Source organism: Neurospora tetrasperma (genome assembly GCF_000213175.1).
Source record: "Neurospora tetrasperma FGSC 2508 unplaced genomic scaffold NEUTE1scaffold_2, whole genome shotgun sequence".
In the NCBI taxonomy this organism is placed as follows: domain Eukaryota; kingdom Fungi; phylum Ascomycota; class Sordariomycetes; order Sordariales; family Sordariaceae; genus Neurospora; species Neurospora tetrasperma.
Window position 1 is genome coordinate 3,768,674 of NW_009799100.1, and position 26,311 is coordinate 3,794,984.

At 49.3% G+C, this 26,311-nt stretch overlaps 5 protein-coding genes across 5 annotated transcripts; 2 read left to right on the top strand and 3 right to left on the bottom strand.

The window, feature by feature from the left end:
* Positions 1-3,848: 3,848 nt before the first annotated feature.
* NEUTE1DRAFT_79678 (uncharacterized protein) lies at positions 3,849-6,204 on the bottom strand (the record flags this gene model as incomplete). Its single annotated transcript, XM_009851429.1, has 3 exons — positions 3,849-5,365; positions 5,424-5,968; positions 6,070-6,204. The coding sequence occupies 3 exons, from the start codon at positions 6,182-6,184 to the stop codon at positions 3,953-3,955; spliced, it is 2,073 nt and encodes a 690-aa protein (XP_009849731.1).
* An 862-nt stretch (positions 6,205-7,066) lies between these two features.
* NEUTE1DRAFT_61000 (uncharacterized protein) lies at positions 7,067-8,807 on the top strand (the record flags this gene model as incomplete). Its single annotated transcript, XM_009851430.1, has 2 exons — positions 7,067-7,519; positions 7,598-8,807. 2 exons carry the CDS (start codon positions 7,220-7,222, stop codon positions 8,342-8,344), a joined length of 1,047 nt encoding a protein of 348 aa, XP_009849732.1.
* A 2,196-nt stretch (positions 8,808-11,003) lies between these two features.
* NEUTE1DRAFT_121301 (uncharacterized protein) lies at positions 11,004-13,500 on the top strand (the record flags this gene model as incomplete). Its single annotated transcript, XM_009851431.1, has 3 exons — positions 11,004-11,236; positions 11,362-11,557; positions 11,617-13,500. The coding sequence occupies 3 exons, from the start codon at positions 11,061-11,063 to the stop codon at positions 13,294-13,296; spliced, it is 2,052 nt and encodes a 683-aa protein (XP_009849733.1).
* A 221-nt stretch (positions 13,501-13,721) lies between these two features.
* On the bottom strand, positions 13,722-15,200 carry NEUTE1DRAFT_128878 (uncharacterized protein; the record flags this gene model as incomplete). Its single annotated transcript, XM_009851432.1, has 2 exons — positions 13,722-15,007; positions 15,056-15,200. The coding sequence occupies 2 exons, from the start codon at positions 15,198-15,200 to the stop codon at positions 13,722-13,724; spliced, it is 1,431 nt and encodes a 476-aa protein (XP_009849734.1).
* A 5,431-nt stretch (positions 15,201-20,631) lies between these two features.
* Positions 20,632-24,437, bottom strand: NEUTE1DRAFT_79694 (uncharacterized protein; the record flags this gene model as incomplete). The annotated part of the gene is made up of 3 exons (XM_009851433.1): positions 20,632-21,495; positions 21,569-24,281; positions 24,365-24,437. 3 exons carry the CDS (start codon positions 24,435-24,437, stop codon positions 21,462-21,464), a joined length of 2,820 nt encoding a protein of 939 aa, XP_009849735.1.
* Positions 24,438-26,311: the final 1,874 nt, after the last annotated feature.

The following is a 26,311-nucleotide window of genomic DNA, read 5'->3' on the forward strand; positions in this document are numbered from 1 at the left end:
TTTAAGTATATAGAACCGAGGGCTCGAAAACCGTACTTCGCTTTATTAAGAAGGTAGTAATATAAGGTTTATTTATAATTATTTTATTATTATATTCGACTACCTCTAGTCGGATTTAGAAATGAAATTTAAAACTATTAAATAACGATATTAGTATAATAATAATCGAGTCCGCTATTTAATCCGGTAGATAATACAATTATACTTTCTTGAATTAGTAATCTATAATAACTATTAAATTTAATATTATACCTCCACCGGGGATTTTAATTAGGGGATAATTAAAGAAATCGATAGCGAAGTAGAGATTAGAACTTTCCGGCGTATTATAAACCTCTCTATATACTTAGCGCTTTATTTCAGTTACCGTATAGGAATTGTAATAAATAAGATTGGGGCCCTTTAAGTATATTTTATATTTTTTATTTATTAATTAAATTAAAGTTTCTAATTCCGGGTAATTAAAGTGAAGGTACTAACGTAAAGTATTACCCTCTTAAAGCTTCCTAGTAATTTTACTAGTAAATTGGTGAGATTATATATAGAAAGAGGACTAGTTAGTATATATTTCGAAGAGTATATATTCTAATATAAATTAATTAAATTTTAAAAAGAGATAGTAAAGATAGTTATTATTTAAGCGGAAGCGAAGGTACCTTAAATTAAATAATTGATCCTAATATAGTCCCTTTTCTAATAACCTTTTTGAAAATACTAAATTATACACTATTCCGGGTATAAGTACAACATCGTTAAATTTAAGACTAATAGGGGATCCTTTATTATTATTTAATATTAAATAGACCGAACTATATCCTTCGATTATAATAGATTTATCTCCCGCTTAAATGTAATTTTCTTCTCTCACGGGTTTCAAACCTTTAAATTGATTAACTTTATTAAAAATATAAATTATTATACTTAATTTAAAAATTATTAAATCCCTTAATAAGTAGTTTAATTTATTTTTATAGGGTTTTAGTATTAAGAAATTCGCTTCGTAGTATATATTACCGACCTACTAGCTATTAAATTAAAAACTACTAATATTATTTTAATAGGATTTATTAATTTTCTTAACGGTATTATTTTGTAAAATCTTTTGGATTTTATTTATAAATTTAGGGTCTTTTTAATAATTCTTATTAATTTGCTTATATATATATTAATTTTCTCTAAAGTCTTCCATTTAGTTCGCTAAAATAATATACTAGTAGTATTCAAGTTTATAATCTATATATTTATAAGTAAAACAAGCCTTCTTTAATTATTTATTATAATTTTAATAATTTTAATAATTACCGGCCGGCCTTTTACTTTTATTATTCTAGGGGTTATTAAAAGCGTCCCTACTAGGTTCGGTATATATAATTACTATTCTAAATGTACTACCCTTATAGATTTAGGAACGACCTTTATTTAATAGAAATACTTTAAGAACCGCTTACTTAAACTCCCGGGCTATATCTATAAAAGTATAAAATTTATTATCTTTAATTTAGTAATATACTATAGCTTAAGTAATAAATAGAGAACTAGGGAATTTATCTACTATATAGAGGAAGTTTTAATACTAATTCTCAAGGCTAATATATTTATTAATATTATAATATTAATTAATAGTTATAACCCCCTCCTATTCTTTAGATTAAGTAATCTAATTCTTTAGGGTATAAATAAGGCGGACCTTCTCCTAATATTTAATATAGGCGTCGTTTCGAATTCTAATTAGGTTATAGCTAATTGATATATAGAATTTATTATACTAACCGGTAATAATTTCAGTTTTTAGGAAGTAGGTTAAATAAAACTTTTTAACAATATACTTTTTTATCTAATTTTTAATATTATTAATATTAGTAATAGATTTATCCTAATACTTCTTTTTATAGCAGTAATTGGCTAAAGCCGTTTTATAGTCGCAGAAATTAGATTTAAACGTAAAGCTTAAGCGCTTAATAATAAATAAAACCTTTATAGATAAATTGAGAGGAATTAAAACTTAAATAAATATTAAAGTCCGGGCTAGGACTATAATCGACTAGGTAGTTTAAGATAGCCGGGTATTAACTACCGGGGGGCCGTTATTTACCTCCGTAATATTAAAGATCTATTACTAGATTTAAATATTCTGAAGGGGTTCTTGAAAATTAGTAACTAGCGGTTTAATAGGAGTAGTAGGCTAGGGGATTCGCTTCTTGAAATCCGGGTAAATAAAAGACTAGAGCTTCTTATTAAAAGCCTTATCTTTAAATCCTTTCTCCTAGAAATACTAGTCTTCGGATTTATTAAAGATAACCTTACTAATAGTCTTAAAATCGATAAAGGTAAATATTACCGTATTGTATTACTTTATTTACTTCGGTAGGTAATTATTGTACTATATTTACCCGGATTGCTTTAACTGGTAATTATTGTATATAAAACTCTTAATTATAGAATACAGGCACGAGTAGAGGTATTAATTCAATAGAGGGTGTAGACTGTATATTGTATGGAGCTCTGTATTGGGGAAATCCCTCACTCAGAAAATCTAGTATCGAGGTAATGCCAGCGTGGCCCGCTTACGTAAGGTCTGGGCTGGCTACCCTGGTCACCTCTTTTATTTGACAAGTCCCGGCCTAGAACAGGAAAGAAAGCCAAGAGGGCCGCCAAACTTCAACCCCACGTTTTTGCCGGTGGTGGTGGGTGGATGTCTTCCCAACGAACTGAACCCAGATGAGTTTTAATCAAAGTTGATCTTCATCGGATTGGTGCGCATCACAAACACCAGAGCAAAGAAACTCATCCATATGTCCGGCTCGCAGAAACAGAGTGTGCCTCACTCAACCTTTCTCTCCTGCTGACTTTTCAAGTGGAAGTCACATGCACATTTAACATCCCTTCCGATCGCCGACGAACTGTGCTTGCTGCTGACAGACTGACATGCTGTCCTCCTATTCATCTTCATCCATAATTATCCACTTCCGCGTTCATTTTCACTCACTGTCTCCCCAAATTATCAGTCAGTCAGTCCAGTGCTGTGAAATGGAAGCCACAACAAGTCACGTCACCACGCACTTTTCCACTTCACCTTTTTCTTGCCCACCTCAGGGTTGCGCCGGGTCTCTGCGGGTTAGCGGATGCCTGACATGAGAACGTCTGAGAGACGGCATATGACTGGTCAGCTGAGGTTTCGCTTGGGGGAAGGGAGGCTTTCACATGTCATCCAACTTGGCAACAACAGTTGGAGCGGGCTGCAGGGTCAACACCACAAAGAATGGAAATAACACACAGAGATGACACAGAAGGCTGCAGAATTTCCACATTTTACGAAATTCGATTTGTTGGTCGTCAATGTAACGGCACGTGGACGCAAAAGCTTATGGTTTTTTTTTGTTTGAGTTCTTGCCGCGCTTCCACGTTGAGTTGCACGTGTTGAACATTCGTAATTGGAGAATCCCTGATGTTGATCTGTGAACATCACGAATTGTTAAAAAGCTGGCGTATGGGGTTGAGTTATTGTGGCTTTGGATTCAGACTTCAATTCGTGGCTAGATAACTTCTGATTCCTTTTCCTCGTACGCTACATCATACATGAGCTTGATCTCTCGCCCCAGACAGCCTCTCGATGCAACAACCGAAGAGCCCAATGTCAATCTTGTGTAGCCGAATAACCAAGCAAAAAAAACACATAACTCCTAATACCCAATGTCAATACCTGTAACACCGAGAACCAATAGGGAAAATGGGAACGTTTAACATTTGGACGGTGGTCATTCCCTTCTGTAACATCAAAATCCAGAATGGATGACTAGGCACTGCCACGACCACCCACCCACCCACCCACCAACACACGGAGAGCGGTAGCAGCAAGTAATACTTCTAGTAGTAACATTATACAACACTTGTACCAATTTCCGCTGGTAGAACCGTTACACGTTTTTCAAACAAACCCGATTCTGGAGGCGACTCATGCCTCGTATGTCTTCACCTGGCCTTCTGCGCTCAGGGGTTGAACTGATCCTACCGCCGGTGGCGCGTGGAAGCTCATCCGCTGCCCGTCCGTCAACGCCTCTTGGGCCAACTTGACGCCTTGCTCTCCACCAACCGCAGCGGCCGCCTTGAGCCCTTCTTGAACCTCCCGTACCCGCTTCTTGAATGATAGGCGGTCCAAGAACAACTGCTGGCGCGCGCGCTCGAGTTCTCGCCTCTCGGCTTGCAGGATCGCCTCCATCTCGTTGAAGTACTTGAGCTTCAATTCCATCTTCTCCAATGTCACGTTCACCGCTGCCGATACAAGGCGGGTCATTTCCCTCTCTTCGTGCGAGGCAAGGCCGCCGGCTCTCGCTCCCATAGTCGCAAGCGGGATGTTCGCCAAAGCCGATGTCTTGGTTGTTGTGGTGGTTGTGGAAACGGTAGTTGTAGTTGTGGTAGTCTCCTGCCTGATATCCACCTCCATCGAGTCGCCACTCTTCTCCTTCTCTTTGCCCTTATCCTCCGACTCTGTACTTTCAGCCCCACCTTCAAGCTTGTTGCGCAGTCCTTGTTTGAGAAGCTCTGCCGACTTCCCGGCAGCGGCTGCTGTGCTGGTCGGATCCGCAAGGCTGGCGAGAAATCCGACAACAGACATGACCGGGTTGTCAACTTGGCTGAACGGAAGCTGCCCTCCGTGACTGCCCAGCATTTGTAGCCCAACAGGAGCGTCCAACTTCTCGGATTCCAGATACTTGTCCTCAATATCCAGCTGCAGGAATTGCAGCACGCACTCCTCGCGCGTCCTCGTTCCGACGTACTCAGCGATCTCACCCCAGTCATCGTCGTACCTTTCGAGCGCCTCCAAAAGCCTGAGAGTCTCGGCATCGCTCCAGGGCGCATCTCGGTCGAGGATCGAGGTGTATGTCGGATTCTCCATCCTGGTGTAACTGGCGTTGGTTTGGTTGGCTGGAAGACGGCCTTCCAGGTAGCAGCTGGGGCACATGTCGTACTTCGTCTTCGAATTAACATCGGCCTGTGAGCTGTGGTAGTAGATCCGAGTGCAGTCAATGCCGCAGTTGCAGCAAATCACCTTGGCGATAGGTGCCTTGGTAAGGGCATCGGCTTCCGACGCGCCGTTAGCGGCCGGGGTCTCTCCATTGGTCTTGTTCAACTTGTTGTTCTTGGCATTGGCCTCGTAGATGTTGCGTCCCAACTCGAGAGTCTGTTCGTTCTTGGGTACAGGTGTGGCGGTAGCCTTCGCTTCGGTGTCCTTGCTGGGCTTCCCTTCGACGAGGGCAGGGTCCGCAGCGGGCTGCCATGGCTGAAGACCACGAGGGGTGTCGACAATGATCTTGAAATGACCGGTAAAGGGGGGGCCGACATGCGATGGCCGCTGGTCGGCATCAACCTGTTCAACAAGGTCAGCATGGACACAAGGCTGATGGCGGGAAGCGGTAGAAGCTCACTTGGTAGTTAATGAGACCCCACTGTTCAAGGAAAGCATGGACGCGCATGATGGCGCAAACATCACCAGCCAAGTTACGTCTGCAAGCCGTGACAGTGAGGTACTCGTATGGCACCAGTCGGTAGGTGTCGATCATGAAGTCGCGATAGTCCTTGTATACGGCAGGCGTCTTGCTACGGTTTCTGTTGTTGAAGAACTCTGGCAGCGCTTTCCTCTCGATATTGTGAATAGTGTTCCGATCAAACCAGGTGCTGTAGCTGGGAAGAATAATGGCGTGCGTCTGTGATATGACATGCTCTCGCGCAGCATTGCCGATCTGCTCTTTTGTTTTGGCGACATCGCCGGAGCCTTCGTTGGCGCTGGCGCCATCACCATTCTGAGCGGTCTCTTCCTTGGGCGCATCACCCATCTCTTCGTCTTCGGGGGCAGTTGCCGCGACGACGGCACCTTCGGAGGCATCTAAAGGAGTGGCGGATGCAGCACCGGGCGCCGGCGTGCTGTCATCTTGTTTGATGGTTGGTTCGGGGCCTTCACCCATCTGTACATCTGAACGCGCCACAACCGCAGTTAGAAAATGCGCTAAACTACAAGATCGACATGCGATAGCCAGGGATGTCTCAAGGGAAATGGGCAGAGACGGGCTTTACCTTCGCTCTGGTTGCCAGCGGTGCTGTCTGGCAAAGGTGGCTGTGCTAGAATAGGATTCGCACTTGGCGACGCGCCATTGTTGGGCGTGCCGTAGTTAACGGATCCCTCCTCCATGGCGGCGACGGCGACTAAGATAGCAGGAGGATGAGGTGAGCGAACAAACACGCGGCGGCTGCTTTGGGCTTTGAACGATGGCGAGGGAGCGGATGAAGATGGACGCAATTGATTTGTGTGGCGTTGTATTTGCTAGTGAAGTTGTAAAGGGCCAATCTCGTATTACAAGGGAAATCGAACTCGATGGTTTGGGGCGCAAAAGTATTTGTAGTTGCGATGGGTCTTGTCCGGGGAGGGGGGACTGTTCGTGATGTCGTCGCGTTGGAGAAAATGCAACAAATGAATTTCGCGCCTGGCCACGCAAGGTGAAGTGAATTGGCCCAGCTGCTGAGTTGACAGCAGGCAGGCGTGTGCCCGCCGCAGCTCACCTCAATGCGTCCCTTCAGTTGGCAGGCCAGAGCTCAGTGAGAAGGGACCGGTCACGTGAAGATCCGAGAGACCAGCCACTTCCGGATGAGTTAGTTTCAGACGGCGTCACCCAGTCTTGACTGAGGCACAAGCCACATTTTACACTTTTGTTAGCCACATATTCATGGTTTCTCCACATGCCTACCTCTCGTCTAGGTACACTGCATGGAAACTGTGAATTTCAGCTGGGCTGTTCCCCGCCAAGAAGTTGCCCACCACCCCGCCCGCTTTTGGCCGATAGTCGCTGTTTCTTTGCTGAAGCTACAAGGGGTTGACCTGCTGTAGCGCTGTGTGCTACCTTTCCATAGCGGCCCCGGACCTGGGGGTCGCCATTGACCCACCTACTTTCAGTTGCATACTGCCGTACCTCGGGCCGTCGTAGGCCTACACGTCGATCCATTGAAGCGTCATTGGCATCGATTCATTGCTCACCCAGTCACCGGGTCCCCGATCGATCCCCGTTCCCCGTCCTCCGTCCCCCGTCTCCGTTCCTTCGTCGCTCCACAGTCAGTCGTCGAGATCAGATCAACTAGATCTATATTCGACTCCGATACAACTTTCCAGCTCCTCCGACCACCGAACCGCCCTCCGGACGCCGTTCCATCCACATACCCAAATCCATACACAATGTTGTCGGCCGGTGCTCGGGCGTTCTCGGCCCTGACTCGTCCCCGGTTCACTACCGCCTCCACTACCCTCAGATCCCCCGCCGCGCTCCGCAGGTTACTGTCCGCCCTCGCCGTCCTCGAGCAAAGAGATGGCAAGCTCAACCCGGGATCCCTCAGCGCCGTTACCGCGGCCCAGAAGCTCGGTGGTCCCATCCATGCTTTCATCGCCAGCAGCAATGTGAAGGCCGTTGCCGAGGAGGCGGCCAAGGTTGAGGGTGTCGAGAAGGTCATTGCCGTCGAGAACGGCGCCTACGACAAGGTTGGTGGTTATGCGCCCGGCTGTCGTCAGTTTGTGCATCGGTTGACTTAACACGGCGCAACTCGTTTTGTCCAACAGGGCCTCCCCGAGAACTACGCTCCTCTCCTGGTTGAGAACATCAAGCAGGGCGGTTACACCCATATCCTCGCCAGCGCGACCGCTTTCGGCAAGAACCTGATGCCCCGCGTCGCCGCTCTCCTCGACAGCCAGCAGATCTCTGATGTCACCGCCGTCGAGTCCGAGAACACCTTTGTGCGCCCCATCTACGCCGGTAACGCCATTGCGACCGTCGAGTCCACCGACCCCATCAAGATCATCACCGTCCGCGGTACCGCTTTCGCCCCTGCCGCTATCGGTTCCGGCTCTGCTGCCGTTGAGGATGGTGTCGACCCCAAGGCTGAGAGCACCACTGAGTGGGTTTCCGAGGACCTTGCCAAGTCGGATCGCCCCGATCTCTCGACCGCCGAGAAGGTTGTCTCTGGTGGCCGCGGTCTCAAGTCCAAGGAGGAGTTCGACAAGATCATGCTCCCCCTTGCTGATTCTCTCGGCGCCGCCATTGGTGCTTCCCGTGCGGCCGTCGACAGCGGTTATGCCGACAACAGCTTGCAGGTCGGCCAAACCGGCAAGGTCGTTGCTCCTCAGCTCTACCTCGCTGTTGGTATTTCTGGTGCCATCCAGCACTTGGCGGGTATGAAGGACAGCAAGGTCATTGCTGCCATTAACAAGGACCCCGAGGCACCCATCTTCCAGGTGGCAGACGTTGGCTTGGTTGGTGATTTGTTCGAGAAGGTGCCTGAGCTTACCGAGAAGCTCAAAAGCGCGTAGTCATACCTGTGATATGTATGTTGTATGAAATAAAAAAATGAGAAGAACATGTACAAACCATTTGGCTACATAGTATACAACAAAAAAACACTGGATATCCTACAGCCATCCCAGCCAGGCTCAGGGTATCTCACCCCAACGCGCTAAGCCTCTCGTATCTTACCCAAGAACGTTCAGCATCTCCCCCGTCCTCGTGAACTTCTCCCTCGACCTCCCCGTTTCCCTCCCCCGATCCCTCTCCGCCTCATCAATCCTTCTCCAACCCTGCCAATCAACCACCCTCTTCTCATCCCCGCTGCTCAGCACTTCATTCTTCACCCCTTCCCACCCATGCACCTTCCGATCCACATTTAAAAATGGCGTCCTGCTCACCCAGTCCTCAATGATCGCATCGGCCGTCGCAAATGCGTTCTCCATCGTCGAAGCAATCACTCCCGTCGGACCTGTCTTGACCCACCCCGCGCAGTACAGCCCGGGAAAACTACCGTGAGACATCTCCGCCCCGCGGGTGCGCTCCTCGTGCTGCACGCGGCCGCGGCCGTCATTGCTGATGATCCCCCGACGCTCGTCAAAGGGGATGTTGATGTCTGAGAACTCGGGCAGAGGAGTGGATTTGTACCCGATGGATCGGAAGGCTATCGACGAAGGGAGGGTGAGGGTCTCGCCAGTGGGTAGGGCGTAAGCGTTGGGGTCGAAGGGGGATGGTGAGAGGGTGGTGCGTTCAAAGGTTGTCGATGCTAGTTGGGTTGATGCGGGAGAGGAAGAAGAAGGGGAGAAGGCCTTGGGAGTCAGGCAAAAGTCGAGAGACCACGACTTGGAGGTTTCAGAGGGTGATTGCGAAGTGGCGGTGGTGCCCTTGGCTAGCATCTCCATCAGCCGGCGCGGGGCGCGGGGAAGGGATTTCAGGTCGGGTGGGAGGAGGGAGGTGTCGACGGGGTGGAAGGACACGTTGGAAAGCTTCATTAGTTCGCGGACCTCCTTGATGGTGAAGGCCGCTTGCATAGGCCCTCTTCTGCCGACGACGTGGACCCGCTTTACCCGGCTTTGGGAGAGGGTTTCGAGCGCGTGTGCGGCGATGTCGGTCTTGCGGAGGACGTCGACGTCCTCGAGGAGCATGCGGGCCACGTCCAAAGCTACGTTGCCTTGGCCGATGACGACGGCTTCCTCACCTTGGGTGAGATCCGGGTTAAGGTTGGCGTGCTGGGGAAGGCCGTTGTACCAGCCGACGAACTCGCGGGCGGAGTAGACGCCCTTTAGCTGGTCCTCGCCGGGGATGCCGAGCTTACGGTCCTGAGCGGCGCCGTAGGCAAAAATGATGGCGTTGTAATGCCGGAAGAGGCTGGCGAGAGGTACAGTGAGGCCGTCGGGGTGGTCGGACTTGTTGCCGACGGAGACATTTCCAATAAAGTTGAAATCGGGGGATGAGGCGACTTCTTCAAACTTTTCTTGACAGTTCTGGAAGGTATGTTAGTGTGTTGCCTATTTTAAATCAGGTATGAGATGATGATGTATGGAGAGAGACCTTGACTTCAGGGTGATCCGGAGCAACACCAAATCTCACTAGGCCGAAGGGCACCGGTAGAGACTCGTACATGTCCACCTTTGTCCCTTGGATCTTGGCCATAAGCTTGTAAGTAGTATAAAAGCCGGCCGGGCCGGAACCAATGACGGCGACCCGGAGGGGATGTTCAGGAGTGGCATGGTGAGCTGGATGCTGAGAGTACATTCGGCGCGGCGCATGTACTTGCGACGGCCATTTTCCGCGCAACCCAAGTGCCCCGGGCTTTACCCGCGCGACAAAAGCCATGTTCAAATATTTAAACAAATTCGTTGGCAAATGATGTGACGAGATGAACTTCTGTTAGGAGTCAAAGCTCAAGATGTTTGGTCATCAATGGCTCATGTTTCTTGCAGCGCCGATCATCTCGGTGGATAGCCGGGCACGGCGGGAAGGCACGAGGTGACTCGACCGCCCGTGAGTTCGGGTTTTGTGGGTCTCCAAATCCGGGGAACGTTAACATCTTTGGCGGATTTCACGGCACCGACCGGAGTTGCGCACCGCTGACAGCTCCATTGCACAGGGTCCCAGGACACCCTTCTTTCTATCCCGCCCGTCAACGAGGCTCCATTCCATCGTCACCATTTATGTAAGGTATCCCGAGATACATACACTGATGGATGATTACATACCGCAGTCCAAAACCTCCTCCCTCGACCATGTTCCACGAAATGGAAATGATCAAAAGCCATTGGTCGCTGCGGCTTCCATCCGGCCCATGTTGCGACGCGACTGGTGCATCCAGCCACCGAACGACGATACGGGCTGAACGGGGTCTGTACCAGGGCGATGACAGGGGTTCTTTGGGGGCATCCAAGCCCATTCGGGCGCCCGGCAGCGCGTACCTGCGCGGTTGCCGAGCCAACAAGGGGCCGATAAGTTTCACTCAGCTTCCAGCCCCCCTCTAGTGTAAAACTGCGAGCCAAGTTCCGTCGACGTCTTCCTGCAGGGTGGGGGGGAGACACGGGATGGATTTTGACTTGAGAAACCTACCCTGAGGCCCATTGAGCTAGCCCGATTTCTTCAACAGACATGTCGTCACATGGAACCGGAATGATTGTCCGGTAATTCATCCTTCCATTGCTGAACCACATCTCTTTTCAACGCTCGGTGTTTTCAGCATCAAACCTCTAAAACAACAGCAGCGCCATCGCCAAAATGGGAGGCCCTAGCCAACCCTTCCTGTACGATTACGACCCCGTCAGGTACAGTGTTGACGATCGTCTTCCACCAAAACTGTTCGACCCCAAGGCCGTTACAAGAGCAAGCTTCGACAAGCCCAAGCCCAAACCAAAGCCGGACGGCCCGCTTGTCTCATTCAATGTCCATCCAGAGTATGTAGCTAAAGAATTCCATGCAGTCTTCCATACCCGGGTCTCACTGCAAGGGAGAAATGGTGGCTGTCGGTCGTGAAATACTTCAAGTGCCGGTGACTGACAATTAGTTGCGATTGATCCAGTGCCTTCCCTCCTTCAGAGCGCACGATCAAGAGTTTCCGGCCCATGGGCCCTAGGTCCAAAAGATGGATCATCATTATGAGGAAGGTTCAGTTGGCCTTTAGGCTGCTTCAGTTCATTGGTGCGGCTGGCTTGCTGGTGATTATGATCATGTTGAACAACATGAAAGATGTGCCCGGCTTGATCATCAGGATTGCGGTATGTAAAGTGTCATCTTGTCCACCACAGACAACATACTGACCATAGTTCGCATGTAGCTTGGTGTCGCCACACTTCACACAGGTTATGGCGTTTACCACCTGCGGCGACCTGCCGGTGCGCGGGCGCCAATGTCTACAGCTGCGTACCATTTTGGTGTCATTATTGTCGACATTGCCGCTTGTCTAGTTTACGCATATGGCGTGTATACGATCCGCAAGGATGGCGCTACGTGGGGTACACTTCTTTCCGATAAGTCGGTGCTTCAGTACTTCATCCCGGCCGTCCAGTACGGACTGATCGGCGCCGGCGCACTCCATGTGGTTTCCATCGGTATCTCAATCTTCCTCGCCATCCAGTTCTGGCGCATCTGCAAGATGCCGCCGGATATGAACCCCTTGGAAGATCATCTCACCTCGCGCGCACACAAGAGGAACAAGTCCTCGGTCGTTTCCATTTCGACGTATCTCGACGACGCCAAGCAGCCCGGCACAGTCGCTGGTAGTCACCGTGACTCCAGCATTCACAACGGTGACGAGCTCGTCCGCCCACGCGCAATACCCTTCACGCATACCAGGCAGAGCTCTGATTTTTCTGAGCGGTCTTCTGGCAAGCGCGAGTCTCGGGTCACGGTAGACCTCCCACAACGCCAATACCAAATTACACCCGGCAACTCACCACGCAGTTCTATGCCTCCTCGGTCCTCCTATCACGGCTCCTATTCCGACCAGGTCCCATTCGCCAGCCGGGGTGCTGTTAACCCCCGCGACAGCTTCGCTTCCAGTCGACCTAACACCTCGTACAACAAGGGCGAGCAGTTAACCGCCTCCCCTACCTCCATGTCCCCAACCAAACCACTCCAACAATCACAAAAGCCACGCGGCGGCAAGTTCCAAGAAACTTGGTATACCACCGAGTCCCTCTTCAACCGCACCCACGAGCGCAACCGCACCATGAAGGAGGCCCAAAAGAACGGCGGCGGCGGCGCCAACAACAATAACAAGCGCGGCAACCGCGCCTATGAAGCCCTAACCAGTTACTACGACACTCACGACTCCGACGACGATCATCAGCATTTGCAACTGCAACAGAGCCCCTACTCTCCTCCTCGTTCCGGGGCAGCCCGCGACAACCACAAATTGGGCTACCGAAACAGCCATGACGACGACGACATTGATCTCGCAGACCTGCACCCCAACCCCTTGCGCTCCAACCCTTCTTCGCCGACTCTGATTATCGACTCGGGGCTGGGGCCAGAAAGGTCGATCACGCCCTTCAGCCGCTTGCGCGAGTCGATTCTTCGCCCGTTGAATTTGAACCCGTTGAATATCAAGAAAGTCCGCCAACCTCCGAAAACCCAACATCTCCAACCAGACAGCCAGGAACCAATGCGGAACCGCGATTCCTCCATTCAACCCGAGGCTTTGTTTTCTACTGCTGCCGTGTCCGGCGGCAGCGGAGGAGGAGGAGGAGGAGGAGGAGGAGGAGGAGCAAAGCCCTACGATTCTAGTACCTCTGACATACCTTCGACTTTGCTCGCAGGCCACCCTGCTAATTACCGGGTGGTTTCGTCTGGCCATGACTACGATTTCAGTTATAGCGGAGCAGGAGCAGGTAGGCAAAGACATGTCAGTGGGAAGGTGGCTGAGGAGGGCATGGCTGGTGGGTTTGGCTTTTCGGAGGATATAACGGAGGGAGGGAGGCAGGATAAGAAGAGGCTGACAGTTACCAATGCTTAGTGGGCATGATAGTAAGTTTGGATGCCTACTTGGATCCAAGAAGGGTGATTTCTGTGGATGATGAACGAATGATTACGTTGTTGGAATGATGTCCTGATGAAGATGGATTATTCAAGCGGTTTTTCTGCGTATAGCTAGCAGGTTCTGGAGTTCAAGGGATGATGGGTTTTCGTTTTAAAGGCATGATATCACTGTTATGAAAAGCTGAGCGTGGCGCATTGTGTGTCTTGGTAGTTAGGTCTATAAAGTTCCGAAAGTTCCAACCCAGATAGTCGTTCTATGTCTATACGTTTCCTAAAGGTCATAACCATGAGTCAACTCTTTCTTTTATCCCCATTATCTTTGTGACAACATCTCTAGCCGTTAGGTATGATTAAGTCAACCCGCCGTCACGTCTCTCACTCCATCATCATCACAAAAAGCTCTCACAACAATCCGACCCTCTCCAGATACCCACTCAACCTCTCCTCCACCCTCTCCCCATTCCACGTCTCTCTCCCCTCCACATCCATCCCCAGCTCCGGTACTCCCACCTGCTCAATGGCAAAACTCGCTGCCACGCTGCCCCACGCACATGCCTCCTCGATGCTCTTTCCCCTCGCCAACGCCACCGCCAGCCCACCCAGGAACGTGTTCCCACCTCCCGTGGGATCGACGACCTTTGTGGCGTCCGTATGGTAAGCGGGTAGCCACCTCTCGATCCCCGAATCGGTCTCGATCCCCTCCTCGACATCGAAACGACCGAACGGGTCATCCTCATTGTTCCGGTCTTCCATATCTTGCAAAAGTCCGGCGAAGAGAGACATCATGTCTGTGTCGTGCTGTAGACCGCCGTGGAAGTTTCGGGCGTCCAGCCCTACCTTCATCTTCTTCTTCTTTCCCCTCTTCATAGGTGGCTGTTTCCTCCTTCGCCCCCCATTCTTAGCAACATAGCACCCCTTCTCCCCGGCCCTGACCACCAGCGTGTACGTCGTCAGCGGCATGCTGGCCAGCAGCTGTTCGCAATTGCGCTCTACTTGCTCAACGCTGATCTCGCCCGTTTCCGGGTCGAGGCCGTCGGTGCCCATGAACCCGGCTAGCTCGGCGTGGTTGGGGCTGCAGATATCGACCAGGGGGAGGGCGTTGGTGCAGTTTAGTAACTCGAAGGGGGTGCAGAGATCGGGGACTGGTTCCCAGATTATTAAGGGGCGGGTGTAGGCGTTGGGGTCCTTGGCGTCGTCATCAACGTCGTCGCAATCGTCGTCGTTGTCGTTATTGTTGTTGTTCTTGTTGGAGGCGGCAGCAGCAAGTCGGGCTTCGCGCTTGCGAAGGGTGATGATCTCCTCCACCAACTCTTTGCAGCGGTTGGGACTGCAGACCATGTGCACGGCTTTAGCCTTCAACAAGGGGGTTCCGGCCAGGTCGGCGGCCGTTAGTCGTTTCTTGGGAGTGGTGTACTTGAATTCGCGGCGCTCCGAGGAGCCGACGTAGCCGTTCCAGCCGCGGGTGGTGAGCCGGGTGGGGTCATGGCGGAAGACGGCCGAGGTGGACCAGCCGGTGATGAGATCGGTGATGGCCTGGGGGAAGTCGGAGCCCTGATCGACGATCCAGCCCACGGTGCGGGAGAGGTCCGGAGCTGGAGAGAAGAGGCGGGCGCCGAGGGCGGAGTAGGAGCCGGCGCCTCCTAAGACGTTGGTTGATGGAGGACGGGGCGGAGGGTATTCGATTTCATCTGATGGGGTGCTTAGTTGGTGCCTGATTGTGGTTCCTGGGCACTTACCGATGATGAACATGCCGAGGGTGACAAAGTCTATTATTGAGGGAGTGTCGTTGATATCTTGCCATTCTGAGCTCTCATCCGAGGCTTTGTCAACATCGTCTGGACTTTGGCCGGGCACTTCCGGGTTGCCGTTATTGTCTGTCATATTGTTCTCTGTGGTGACTGTGTAGGATCAATCAGTTGTAAGGGACGCTTGAAAGGAGTGTATGCAAGTACGACCCGGCACACGGCCAGGCGATGATGGACAACAAGTGGGAGTGGGCTAAGTGAGTGACACTGAAAGGGGTTGTGAGAGTGAGACACCGATGGAGGGATGAAGATTGGAAAGATGGACGCGTATGTAGATAGTATAGTGATGTGGCTACTGGCTAGGCTATTGCTAGTCTGCTATTTCTGCCTGACCATCAGGCGGCATAAAGCACAAGGAGCCTGATGTTTTGATAACTCGACATCTTATTAGCTAGAATCAGCTATCTGGGGTAGGTTTTTTACTGCGAGGCGTAGGAATGGAGAAAGGGGACGGACCCGCGGGAGTTTATGGGATCGATCCTGTCATCTCGATCCTCGATACCTTAAACGACTGCTTGTGCAGACCTACTCATGTCACGTCTTCAGCATCAGCATTACCGTTCTCGTATATACACAGCTAAACAAGCAACGAGTTTCTGAACGGCGAGAGTGCTTGTTGTTGATCCAGTTGCAGTAGCACGATGTGACTTGTTGTTGTTGTTGTTGTTGTTGTTTATGCTCGGTGGGGTGGTAACTCATGTAAGGTGAGGCGTGGATGGTGCCCTGTACGCCCAGCGGGTTTTTAGTGGCCGTGCACTCTAGTCTAGTGCAGAGTCGTGAGAGCGGCCAGCAAGGTGTTCGTTCTTGTTGGAGGATGTCCCGAAACGCGTAATTTTAAACGATGGATGAGACGACCCACCATGACCCCACTATGAAGCTATCGTGGGGAAGCAGCCTCGCAGCTAGGGGTCGATCGGTAATACCTGTAAGCGGTCAAGTAAAGTAATTTCAGTAAAAGTAGCGTAAAAATAAAAAGTCTTACCACATTTACAGGTCATATGATATTTTTTGCTGTTTTTTTGCCTACTAAAACGAGTAGGGCAGTAAAAACTAGCTAAAATTTTTTACTGGAATCGTTAAAATCTATAGAAAAAGATAATTACGTAAATAAATACCGATTAGTCTTTTCATAGTATTTATTTACTTGCTTCTTAATATAGTAATTTATTTACTTATTTAATCCTCCCATTCTACTCAATTATCATCTAGTATATTATTAAATAAGCATTCCTCGATCTCTATTAAATATACCTCTCTCTCCTTGTAAATTAGCATAGAGAAGGAACTATTTAAATAGTATAAATACTTCCCGTTTATAAAGACGAAGGTAGCTTAATCCATCCGCTCCCCTAATAGTCGATTATATATAAGTAACTTTAGAAAGTTTATTACTAAGAAGGTTCGTTTATAGGGGATATTATTCGCTACCATATTGAATACCCTTATTGCGAACGGTGCTATAACGGATTAGTAATCTATTATATATACTTAGAACTATTTAGGCTCAAAGTTAAACTCCAAGATTTGAGCGTGCGGTACGTATATTCCCTTATGGATTCTAAAGTTGAGGAAGTCTTCGATAATTCATATAGTTAGTATATTAAAGTAATAACTATATTACTAAAGGAAGGTAATAGCTATTACCTGGATGCTTATAATAGGTGGGCGAATAATTTTAATTACCTTTACTATAATAGAAGGTAGTAAAAGAAATTCTAATTAGTTTAGGGGATTTAATTATTTAATCCTTCTAACTGCGTAGAGTCGCTCGAACTCCTACTATTTAATAAAGGGTATAGAATATTAAAATTGTAACTATACCCCCTATATTTTAATTTACCTCTTAATAACGTAGTTAATATACGTTCGATCTACTTTAAAAGCGAATTAAGCTTCGTAAAATAGTAAGAGGAAGTACTTAAACTTCTTAATATTATCCTAAAATTGCGTATTCTTGATAATATTAAGTATTTAATTGTAATATATAGGTATAGCACCTTCGTTTTGTGCGCCCGGTGCGTTTTAATACTAGTTATAGAACCGGGCTTGTATAGCAAATGCTTGTAGAGCGAGCTTTAATTTCTTAATCGAAATGATGGATCTGTATTATAATTCCTATTAAATAATTATACTAATTTGGTTAATCTATTATACTAAATAAATAATAATAAAATAGGGATGAATTTACTTGGCTAATAGGGAGATAATCCGACTATTAGAAAATAATATTAAGGTTTCTAAGTAGGATAATTATAACTTTGATGCCCGGAAGTAATTAATTAAGTAATTAACTTTTTGAGTAATATTTTTAAAAGTAGGGATATTGAGTATATTTTTTATAAGTAGTTAGAAGGAGTGAAAATTATAAAGAACTATAAAAGTAGATTTAAAATAGTTATTAATAATTTAATTTTAAGTAGCGTACTATATTGTATTATAAATATCCGTAATAAATATATTTATTTTGCCTATTTAACCTCCTACTATATCGACGATAACCTCGCTAACAATAGCGGCGAGGTTAGCGGAGGTATATTTAATAACGCTAGTATCTTTATTAGTCTAGAAGAATAATAGACCGTTAGGTATAGCGAAGAAGATATTAATAATATAATAATTAATATAATTATTAGATTTATTAAAGAAGATATTAATATACTAGGTAGGTTTAATAAAGGTAGACCTCAATTACTACTTTATAGAATTATAGATTCTAGGTAACTATTCGTTACGTATTATTACTACGGTCGGCGGAGTATAGGGGGGGATAAGGGAGTAGAGAAATACCCTAATAGGACTACTTTTAAAAAGGGTAAATCCCTTACTATTAAGAAGGATAACTTCGGTAGTATAGAGGTCGATTTTCTCCTTCTACTAGTCGGTTAACGTAAGGGCGTACTACTATATATCCTTATGTTAATTAACTTATTATTATACATAATTGAAGGTATACCCTTTATATTTAACAAGATAGTTATAAAGGCAGGTAATATTAGTAGCAGCTCGATATTAATAGTAACGGTAAAGGGTATACTAGTAAATATAATTAGGGTTATTAATAAGGTTGAACTCCCTTTATATAGTTTAAAGATATTACTAGGGAGGTATTATTATATAATATAAATAAAGAGCTGGTAATAGCGAGAGTAGGAGGTAAATTGGTATGTAAAAATGTGGTAATTCTAGCGATTAACTTAGTTGTAAGAGCGCCAGAGATTATCTAGAGTTAACTGCTATATTGTAGAATCTAGATGGGCGTACGGACTCTGCGCACAGATATTTGCGTGTCTTATAGTAAGGAAAAGTGTAAAGTAAGGTAAAAGTCCCAGATTTACGGTATCTATCGACCCCTACTCGCAGCTCATCACCTAGCGTGCGTCTACAGAAGGTGTGCCCCGTACACTGTGGCCGCCCGTAGTGTACAAGCATGGCAGGCGCCAGGGGCAGATGCCCGTGCTAGGTAGGGGTTGTGTGACGAGGGGTTCCAATCGACGAGTTGTCAGCCCGGACCGTCAACCTTCAGACATCCCATGTTCCAGCACGGCAGCAGATCTTGGGGCACCTAACAACACCTTCCCTGACCTCCTCCTTGTTCAAGTCTCAGGACTCTTTTCTTCCTCTTTCTCCATCTAGCGATATCTTCCGTCTTATTTTTTGTTAATTATACGGTTCATCGAAAAGGGTAAGTGCTTTTCATCAAGATATCCAGGACGTTACCTTCCCTCTGTTTCAACGAGCCCTCTTCCTCTTCCACCGGAGGTATCCGGGTCTGCCCAAGGCACTCTCTTCACATCATCATCATCAAGGCAGGATCGCTAATACCGCAAGCTGGCACCGACAGTTCTAATAACAGAGTACACCTTGCTCCTTCCAACTTCTATATAACTCGACAGCGAAGCCTACTACGTTTCCAAAGTCCCGCCTAAGGGACCATCATAATCACAATGGCGACCAACAACATGCACAACTTGGTCACCTTGATCAAGAGGTACGCTTCAGCTTTCTTTACCGCAACTTGATATCGCCAGACGCCTACGAGTAGTTGCTTTCTTCTACAACACCCGTATTACCCATCATTTTACCTGGCGCATCCTTAGCCATGCCGATTCCATGGGAGCCGCTCTGCGGCTACGACGACGAGGAGCCAGTCCCCGGGCAAGGAATGCGCCAGGAGGATCGGCGCAAATTGAAAAAAAGACTACGAGTGAATAGTGGTCAAGGCACATTGCTAAGTACTTGCGCAGACTTGAGGCGGCCACCCTCCGTCTGGAGGATATGGCTTCGTCCACCATCCCCCCTATTGGCTCCCAGGCCGTCATTGAGCCGGCTTCCTCCGCCCCCTCCGCCCCCGCGTCCACTGCTGTGTCCACTCCCGCACCCGCTGCCGCAGTACCAATTCCCGAATCTGTCGAGAAGTTCGACGAGTTCTTGAACCAAACTGTTCAGAAATATGTTAAGACCAGCAATCTTATCGGTGGCTTGGTTGCTGAGCAGGTACGTATTCTGCATAGTTCTGGATCTATTTTGTGGGCAGAGAACGAAGGTTGACCGGTTTAATTAGGCTACGAGTGTCCTCAAGGGATTTGTCGAGACGCGCAAGTTCCTACTCGCCGCCTCCCAGTCTAAGAAGCTCGACATGAACTCGGTCGATTTCCAGGAGGCTATCAAGCCTATCAGCGAGGCCATCCAGGCCACTCAGGAAATCAAGGACAAGAACCGCGGTTCTCCCTTCTTCAACCACCTCGGCATGGTGGCCGATGGAATCATGCTCCTCGCTTGGATCACTGTTCAGTCTAGGCCTGACAAGCTCATTGAAGAAAGCCTGTCATCTGCCGAATACCTGGGTAACAGAGTCATGCAGGCAAACAAAAACACTGACCCCCAGCATACAGAATGGGTCAAGACCTTCTACCAGATCTTCAAAGACTTGTCGGAATATGCCAAGGATTACTACAACAACGGCATTGTGTGGAACCCTAACGGCAAGCCTTACAAGGAGGTCGTCCAGTGTCTTGAATCCGGCAGCGCTCCCTCGGCACCTGCCGCGTCTCCAGCCCCGTCCGGAGGAGCTCCTCCTCCGCCCCCTCCTCCTCCTGGACCTCCTCCGGTGCTCAAGATTAATGAGCAGAAGGCGGAACCGGCCCAACCGGGTGGTTTCAGTTCCGTCATGTCTGAGCTCAGCAAGGGCGAAGCAGTTACAAAGGGTCTTAAGAAGGTCGACAAGTCGCAGATGACACACAAGAACCCTTCCCTCAGGGCAGGATCAACCGTTCCCGACGGACCAGCGGCACGGTCCAAGAGCCCTGCGCCCCCTGGAACCAAGCCGCCCAAGCCTGAGAGTATGCGTGCGAAGAAACCTGCAAAGAAGGCTCTCGAGGGCAACAAGTGGATTATTGTAAGTTCTCCAGCCGGACATTGTGGTGTAAATTCAAGTTTTTTGACAGTGCTTCAGGAAAACTACGATGCTGCCGCTGGCAACGTCGAGATCGAGGCCTCCATTTCCCAGTCCATCCTCATCAGCAGGTGTAGTGAAGTCGTCATCGTCGTCAAGGGCAAGGCCAACGCTGTCAACATCGACAACTGCGACAAGGTGTCGCTTATTGTGGACACTCTTGTCTCTACAGTCGACGTTGTCAGGTCCAAGAACTTCCAACTCCAGGTCAACGAGACGATTCCCACTGTGCTTTTGGATCAAGTCGAGCAAGCCACAATTTGGCTGAGCAAGGAGAGCATCTCGACAAGGGTGTTCCAGAGCAAGACGGACAACGTCAACATCATGGTTGTGGACGAGAACGACGACTCCAAGGAGCTTCCTCTTCCTTCCCAAATCTGCTCGTACTACGATCCTGAGAAGAAGGAGCTTATCAGCGAGATCGTTTCTCACTGTGGTTAATTCATGTATGGTCGCTGCTTCGTCGAGATTGTCGGGAAAAGGGAGTAGCTTGATGCGAGGTGGCGTTTGGTTCTGACCGTGAGCGTTGTTGTCACATATTCTCCAATTTACATAATGGCACGCCTTGCTTTGAATATTAGTGGATGGCATGTTCTGAAGCGAGCGTAAAATCATCTTCAATCCCGCAGGTATGCCGACTCGACAGTACCCAACATCATTTTCAAGAACTATATCATCTCATGACGTTCCCATTTCAATTGCCAAAACGCCGAACACCTTTGCCTATCAATGACAAAACTTGGCTGTTTATGGCATGTCTCTCTGTTTAAACCATATCCGCCATAGTACTTTTCTCATCCATATCTATGACCCACCTAAATTCATTTCTACCTGTTTCCTAAACACAGCATCAACTCGGTTTTTCAACCTTTCCAGTCCACCAGACTAGATCTTGTACACTAGCTGACCATCGGTATACCTATCATCAAACAGCGTTAGCATCATTCCTCGACATCATCACACCTCACAATATCAAGCGAAGGGTAACTCACATCAACTGATTCCGTTCCGTCATCTCCCTCAGCGCCTGCAGCGCCTCCTCCTTCTCAAATCTTTGTTCACCACCTCTCCTGCCTCCAGGGATCTTCTCATTAACAGCCTTGATCAGCTCATCCACATCCGCCGCATCGTCCTCGAAAAGTCCCGAGTTCAACAACGGACCGAGCGCCCGACGGAAAACGTCAAGACGGTGCTCGCTTATTGGTGCTGGCTCTTCATCTTCTTCCTCTTCCTCCTCCTCTTCCTCTTCTTGGTTTTCTGGGGCGGCTTCGCCGTCAACGTCCATTTCTTCGTCTTCATCGACATTGAGGTTGGCGGCTCCGGAGGCGAGTTCTTCTTCGTCGTCTTGGTTCTGAGCGGTGCGACGAGATGATCGTTGGGAGCGAGTGGAGCGAAATTGCGAGGCGGGAAGGGAAGAGGCGAAGGATGGTTGTGAGTCGCCGGTTGTGCGAGAAGATCTTGTTGAGCGGCGAGGGGTGGCGTCATAGATGTCTTCTTCCTCTTCTGCTCCTTGGGTTTCTTCTTCCTCTCCGGGAGTGCCGTTGGCGTTTGCGGAGGAGGAAGAAGCGCCATTGGCGGGAGTGCGTCGGCTGGCGCGTTGGGAAGCGCGGGAAGCGCGAGAAGCTCTGGCAGCGCTGGAGCGGGCTGTGGTGGTTTGAGTTGCCACGTCGCCGTCATCGTCATCAGAGTCGTCAGAGTCGGAGGACATGCCATCCTCGCCCTCGGCGGGCCAGGTCTTTCTGCGCTTCTTGCGCGACTCGTCCTGGACCACCTCCTTGAAAAGGGCGAAGCGGAGAATGGACTCGGCAGCGGCGGCGTCGCGCTCCTCGACGCGGTTGGACAGGCGTGCCTTGGCGTGGGCGGTGGCCAGACGGATGAGCGTCTCGAGCGTACGGACCGTCATGGGCGACGTCTTGCGCTGGTTGCCCTCCATGTCGTCGTTGCGCAGGCCGACGTAGATGTCAGCAATGCGGTCCGAAGCCTCCTGCGTCAGTACCGGCTTGATGCGCGTCTTGGCGTATTGAATATACTTCTTCATGAAGGGGATACTGAGGATCTCGGGCTTCTTGTTGGCAGACCCGCGGCCGCTGGGCACCTTGATTCCGGCGTGCAGCATGGCGTCGTACTTCTCCCACATCTCGGTGGGCTTTTGGGACTCGGATTGTCCGTTGAGGGCAACGTTGAGAGCCTGACCGGCGTTTTCGCGTACAGGAGCACCCTCCTCGGTGCCAGGTTGGCGGTAGCGGTGCATGCGAAGGACGTGCTCGGATACCTGTCGGTCACGGGTGTCCTCGATGTCGTCGGTGACGACGAAGAGAAGATCGAAACGCGACAGGAGGGAGTCAGGCAAGGCGATGTTCTTGTGAGGGTCCTTGTGGGTGTCGTACTGTCCGAAGATGGGGTTGGCCGCGGCGATAACACTGCAACGGGCGTTAAGGGAGGTGTGAATACCGGCCTTGGCAATGGTAACAGTTTGCTGTTCCATGACTTCGTGGATGGCAACACGATCGATGTCTGACATCTTGTCGAACTCATCGATACAGACGACGCCACGGTCAGCCATAACCATGGCACCAGCCTCCAGACGACGCTCGCCAGTCTCCTTATCGGATGTGACAGCAGCAGTCAAACCAACACCGGAAGAACCACGACCAGTCGTAGCAATTGCCAATGGAGCAGTGTTGAGGACGAAACGAAGGAGCTGCGACTTGGCTGTGGAAGGATCACCGACCATCAGGATGTTAATGTCACCTCTCAAATGTGTACCGTTCTCCAAGTTCTTCTCCATGCCGCCCAGCAGCATAAGCAGGATAGCCTTCTTGATGTAATCATGTCCGTAGATACTGGGAGCCAGTGACTGTGAAAGCAACTCGAAAACTTTTGGCTTCTTGGAAATCTTGTTGATATTGCGAATATCGGTGTCGGTGATGGTAGCTGTAGCCACACCACCACCCGACTTGGAGGAAAGCAGGACGATGTTGTTGGCCAGAATGACCGTCTTAAACAGGGCGCTATTGTGGTTTGTGTTTCTGTTACCCAACGTCCGGAAAATACCGACGAGCTGGATACGGTCGCCAGGCTTGACGCGGTCTACCAGGTCATCGTCGAGAATGACATCGACGCCTCGGGGCAGCTGACCAGCAGGTGCCCTTTCCGGCATTTCCTGGATGGAAATGGTCTGGTGATCGCGGTAGGTCGAAAAGCCGTATTCGGTCTCAAGCGGGTTGCCCTCCTCGTCTTCGCGCGGGTAGACGCTGTTGGTGACAATGCCGTTTGTCATGGTCTGGTCGCGGTACTCGCGGTAGTGGAATGTCTTCTTGGCTTCGCTGTAGTGTACACTCTTGACAACCTTGGGGCGGATCAGGGACGTCCTTGTTACGATGCCCTCGATCGAGACCATATTGTTGAGGTGTTGGGAGGACAGTGTCCTGGGGTTGCAGGTGTGTAGACCAAAGCTTCCAGCCCAGGCACAATAGTATAAGACGTCGGGGTCTATTTGATCGGGGCGGGCCTGGGGGACGGTGCTGACGATGGTCTTGAGCGCATGGTTGAAGGCGAGGGTCCAGTTGAATGGATCGGTAAGTAGACCCTCGGCCATCTCAGAGCTGTGATCGCGGACATGATCGATATTGACGACGAGTCTCCTCTGGTTCTTCTGGAGCATCAACACAATGTCTGGTCTGTAGCTTCGCTGGTGCTGGTCATCTGTAGATAAGGTTCGCCATTAGTTTTGTTCCATGCTTCGGTCGCGAACAAAGGGCCAGCGTCAGCTTCAAGCTTCGACGTACGAGGATCAAGGAACTCCTGGGCCTGGCGCACACGGTCGCGTACGGCCTCGTCGCGGAGGGCGTTGTAATCCATCTTGAAAGTATTAATCCAAAGAACAACTCTTCAAGCCAGTGTTACGGACGGGAAACAAAGGTAACACGGGTTCGGACGCGGAGTAAGGGTAGTCGTTGTGGCCTCCGTTCTTGTCGTCCAAAAAGGTTGCTGGAGGGGAATGGAAGAGTCGCGATGTTTTGTTTGGGCGCATGCGCTTCGCCTTGCGGAGCCGCCACGGAAAAGTGACAAAACGAAACGATGCGATTTTAAGTGGAAAACGCGTCGACAACACGCGAGTCGCGCTAAGCCCCTTGCTTCAGACAGGGGGCTTAATTGACACAAGCGGGGCTGTACCTGATACCGTTATTACCCATGATTGCCATCAAGAAACGTGTAATTTCAGTATCCGACCCCCTACACCAGACCTCGGCCCTTCAGACTTACACTAGTCTAGTTTCCAGGTTACATTTAGTTGTTATCGATAACAAAACCTCCACGAAGATTGTACATTTCAGGTCAATGTGCACATGCTTGACCTCTTCTAACTTGTACCTCTCGGCCTTTTCAACTTGACCAGCGTCCATGTCTGGTTCGACTGAGTGTCTTCAAGGTCTCGGCGCTCTGCATGGTCTTTGATCCTCAGTGAGCAAGCCCATGTTGTGTTGCCCCGAAAACGAGAAGAGAAACAACAACATCTTCAAGGCGGCCTAAAAACCTCAGTAGTGTTGTTGGTCACTAGCGTGTGTACCTCGCATACATGTGTGCCTCCCAGCCTCTAAATTACAAGCTCATACTTCGTAGTTGTGCTATGATTTGTGTTAGCAGTTGAAGTATGACCATAGGACTACATCTGTTGGGTCCTGGTAAGTGGACGACATGAGTGAAACGAAGTGATTGTCACCGAAGTGTGAAATAGGAAAGACGCCGTGAGTGTCTAAAAATTACTTGATCCACTCTTTAGAGTCTCTAACCCATAAGCCAACGCAGGGCTTTCGCAGCTTCACTGTACCAATGTTACTGTGAGCCTAAGCGTCCAAGGACTCGAGCAAGACCGACCCCAGTCGGGTGATGATTCTCGACGGCTCGAAGCGCGAGCGAGAGTGTGCCATCCTGAGCTCCCCATGATCATTGTCTCCCCTGCTGCGTCGTTCACATGCTACATCAACTTTCACCGGTCCGATAGACATTGCTCCTAGCCGGCGGTTACTGCCCCACATCCGTTCTTCTCCCGGCAGTCATGTTTGAGGTTCCGCTCAACAACTGCAACGGCTGAATGCATCCTTTGGTTCCTTGATTTTCCCGTGGTTTTCGTACCCGACTAAAGCCCATCACCATCGGGATCCTACCGTAAAATGTTTTGTGTTTGTTGCTTCGACTTCCCGACTGTTCACTTGAGCCGTCATTGCCCGCTTGCAGAGATGGCTATGGCAAGTTAGGGTCATCAACTTTATGCCGTTTACCATTACCCTCATACAGCACCGACTCTCTCCTGTGGCTCTGGTCGTACGATTTCTTCAAAGGCGGGACGAAAACCATCCTTATCGTCAACGAGCTGTGCTGTTGTGGTCCATGTCGTACAGCTCCATCATGTAGACACGGTAATCGGTTCCCGGTAGACTGGATCGTCTTTCGGGATGACGCGGTTCGTTACAGTAGTGTGCTGTGACTGCCGCCGTAAACGGGAAAGGGCCTCATACTTTGGTGAGGCGCCGTGGGAAGGACTGCCACAAGCCCAGCCGGCCCTCCAATCGAATTGTCGGGTAGCTCCGGTTGCTTCCCGGCCTTTTGTAGCCGTCTAACCCTCTGTTGAACTCGGAACAGGTCTGGCTTAATGTTCCCGTCTCATGCCAAACAGCCATTGTGAGAAGGAGCGGTAAGCGGCAGAAGGGTCGAGAATCAATAGTTTCGCTCCT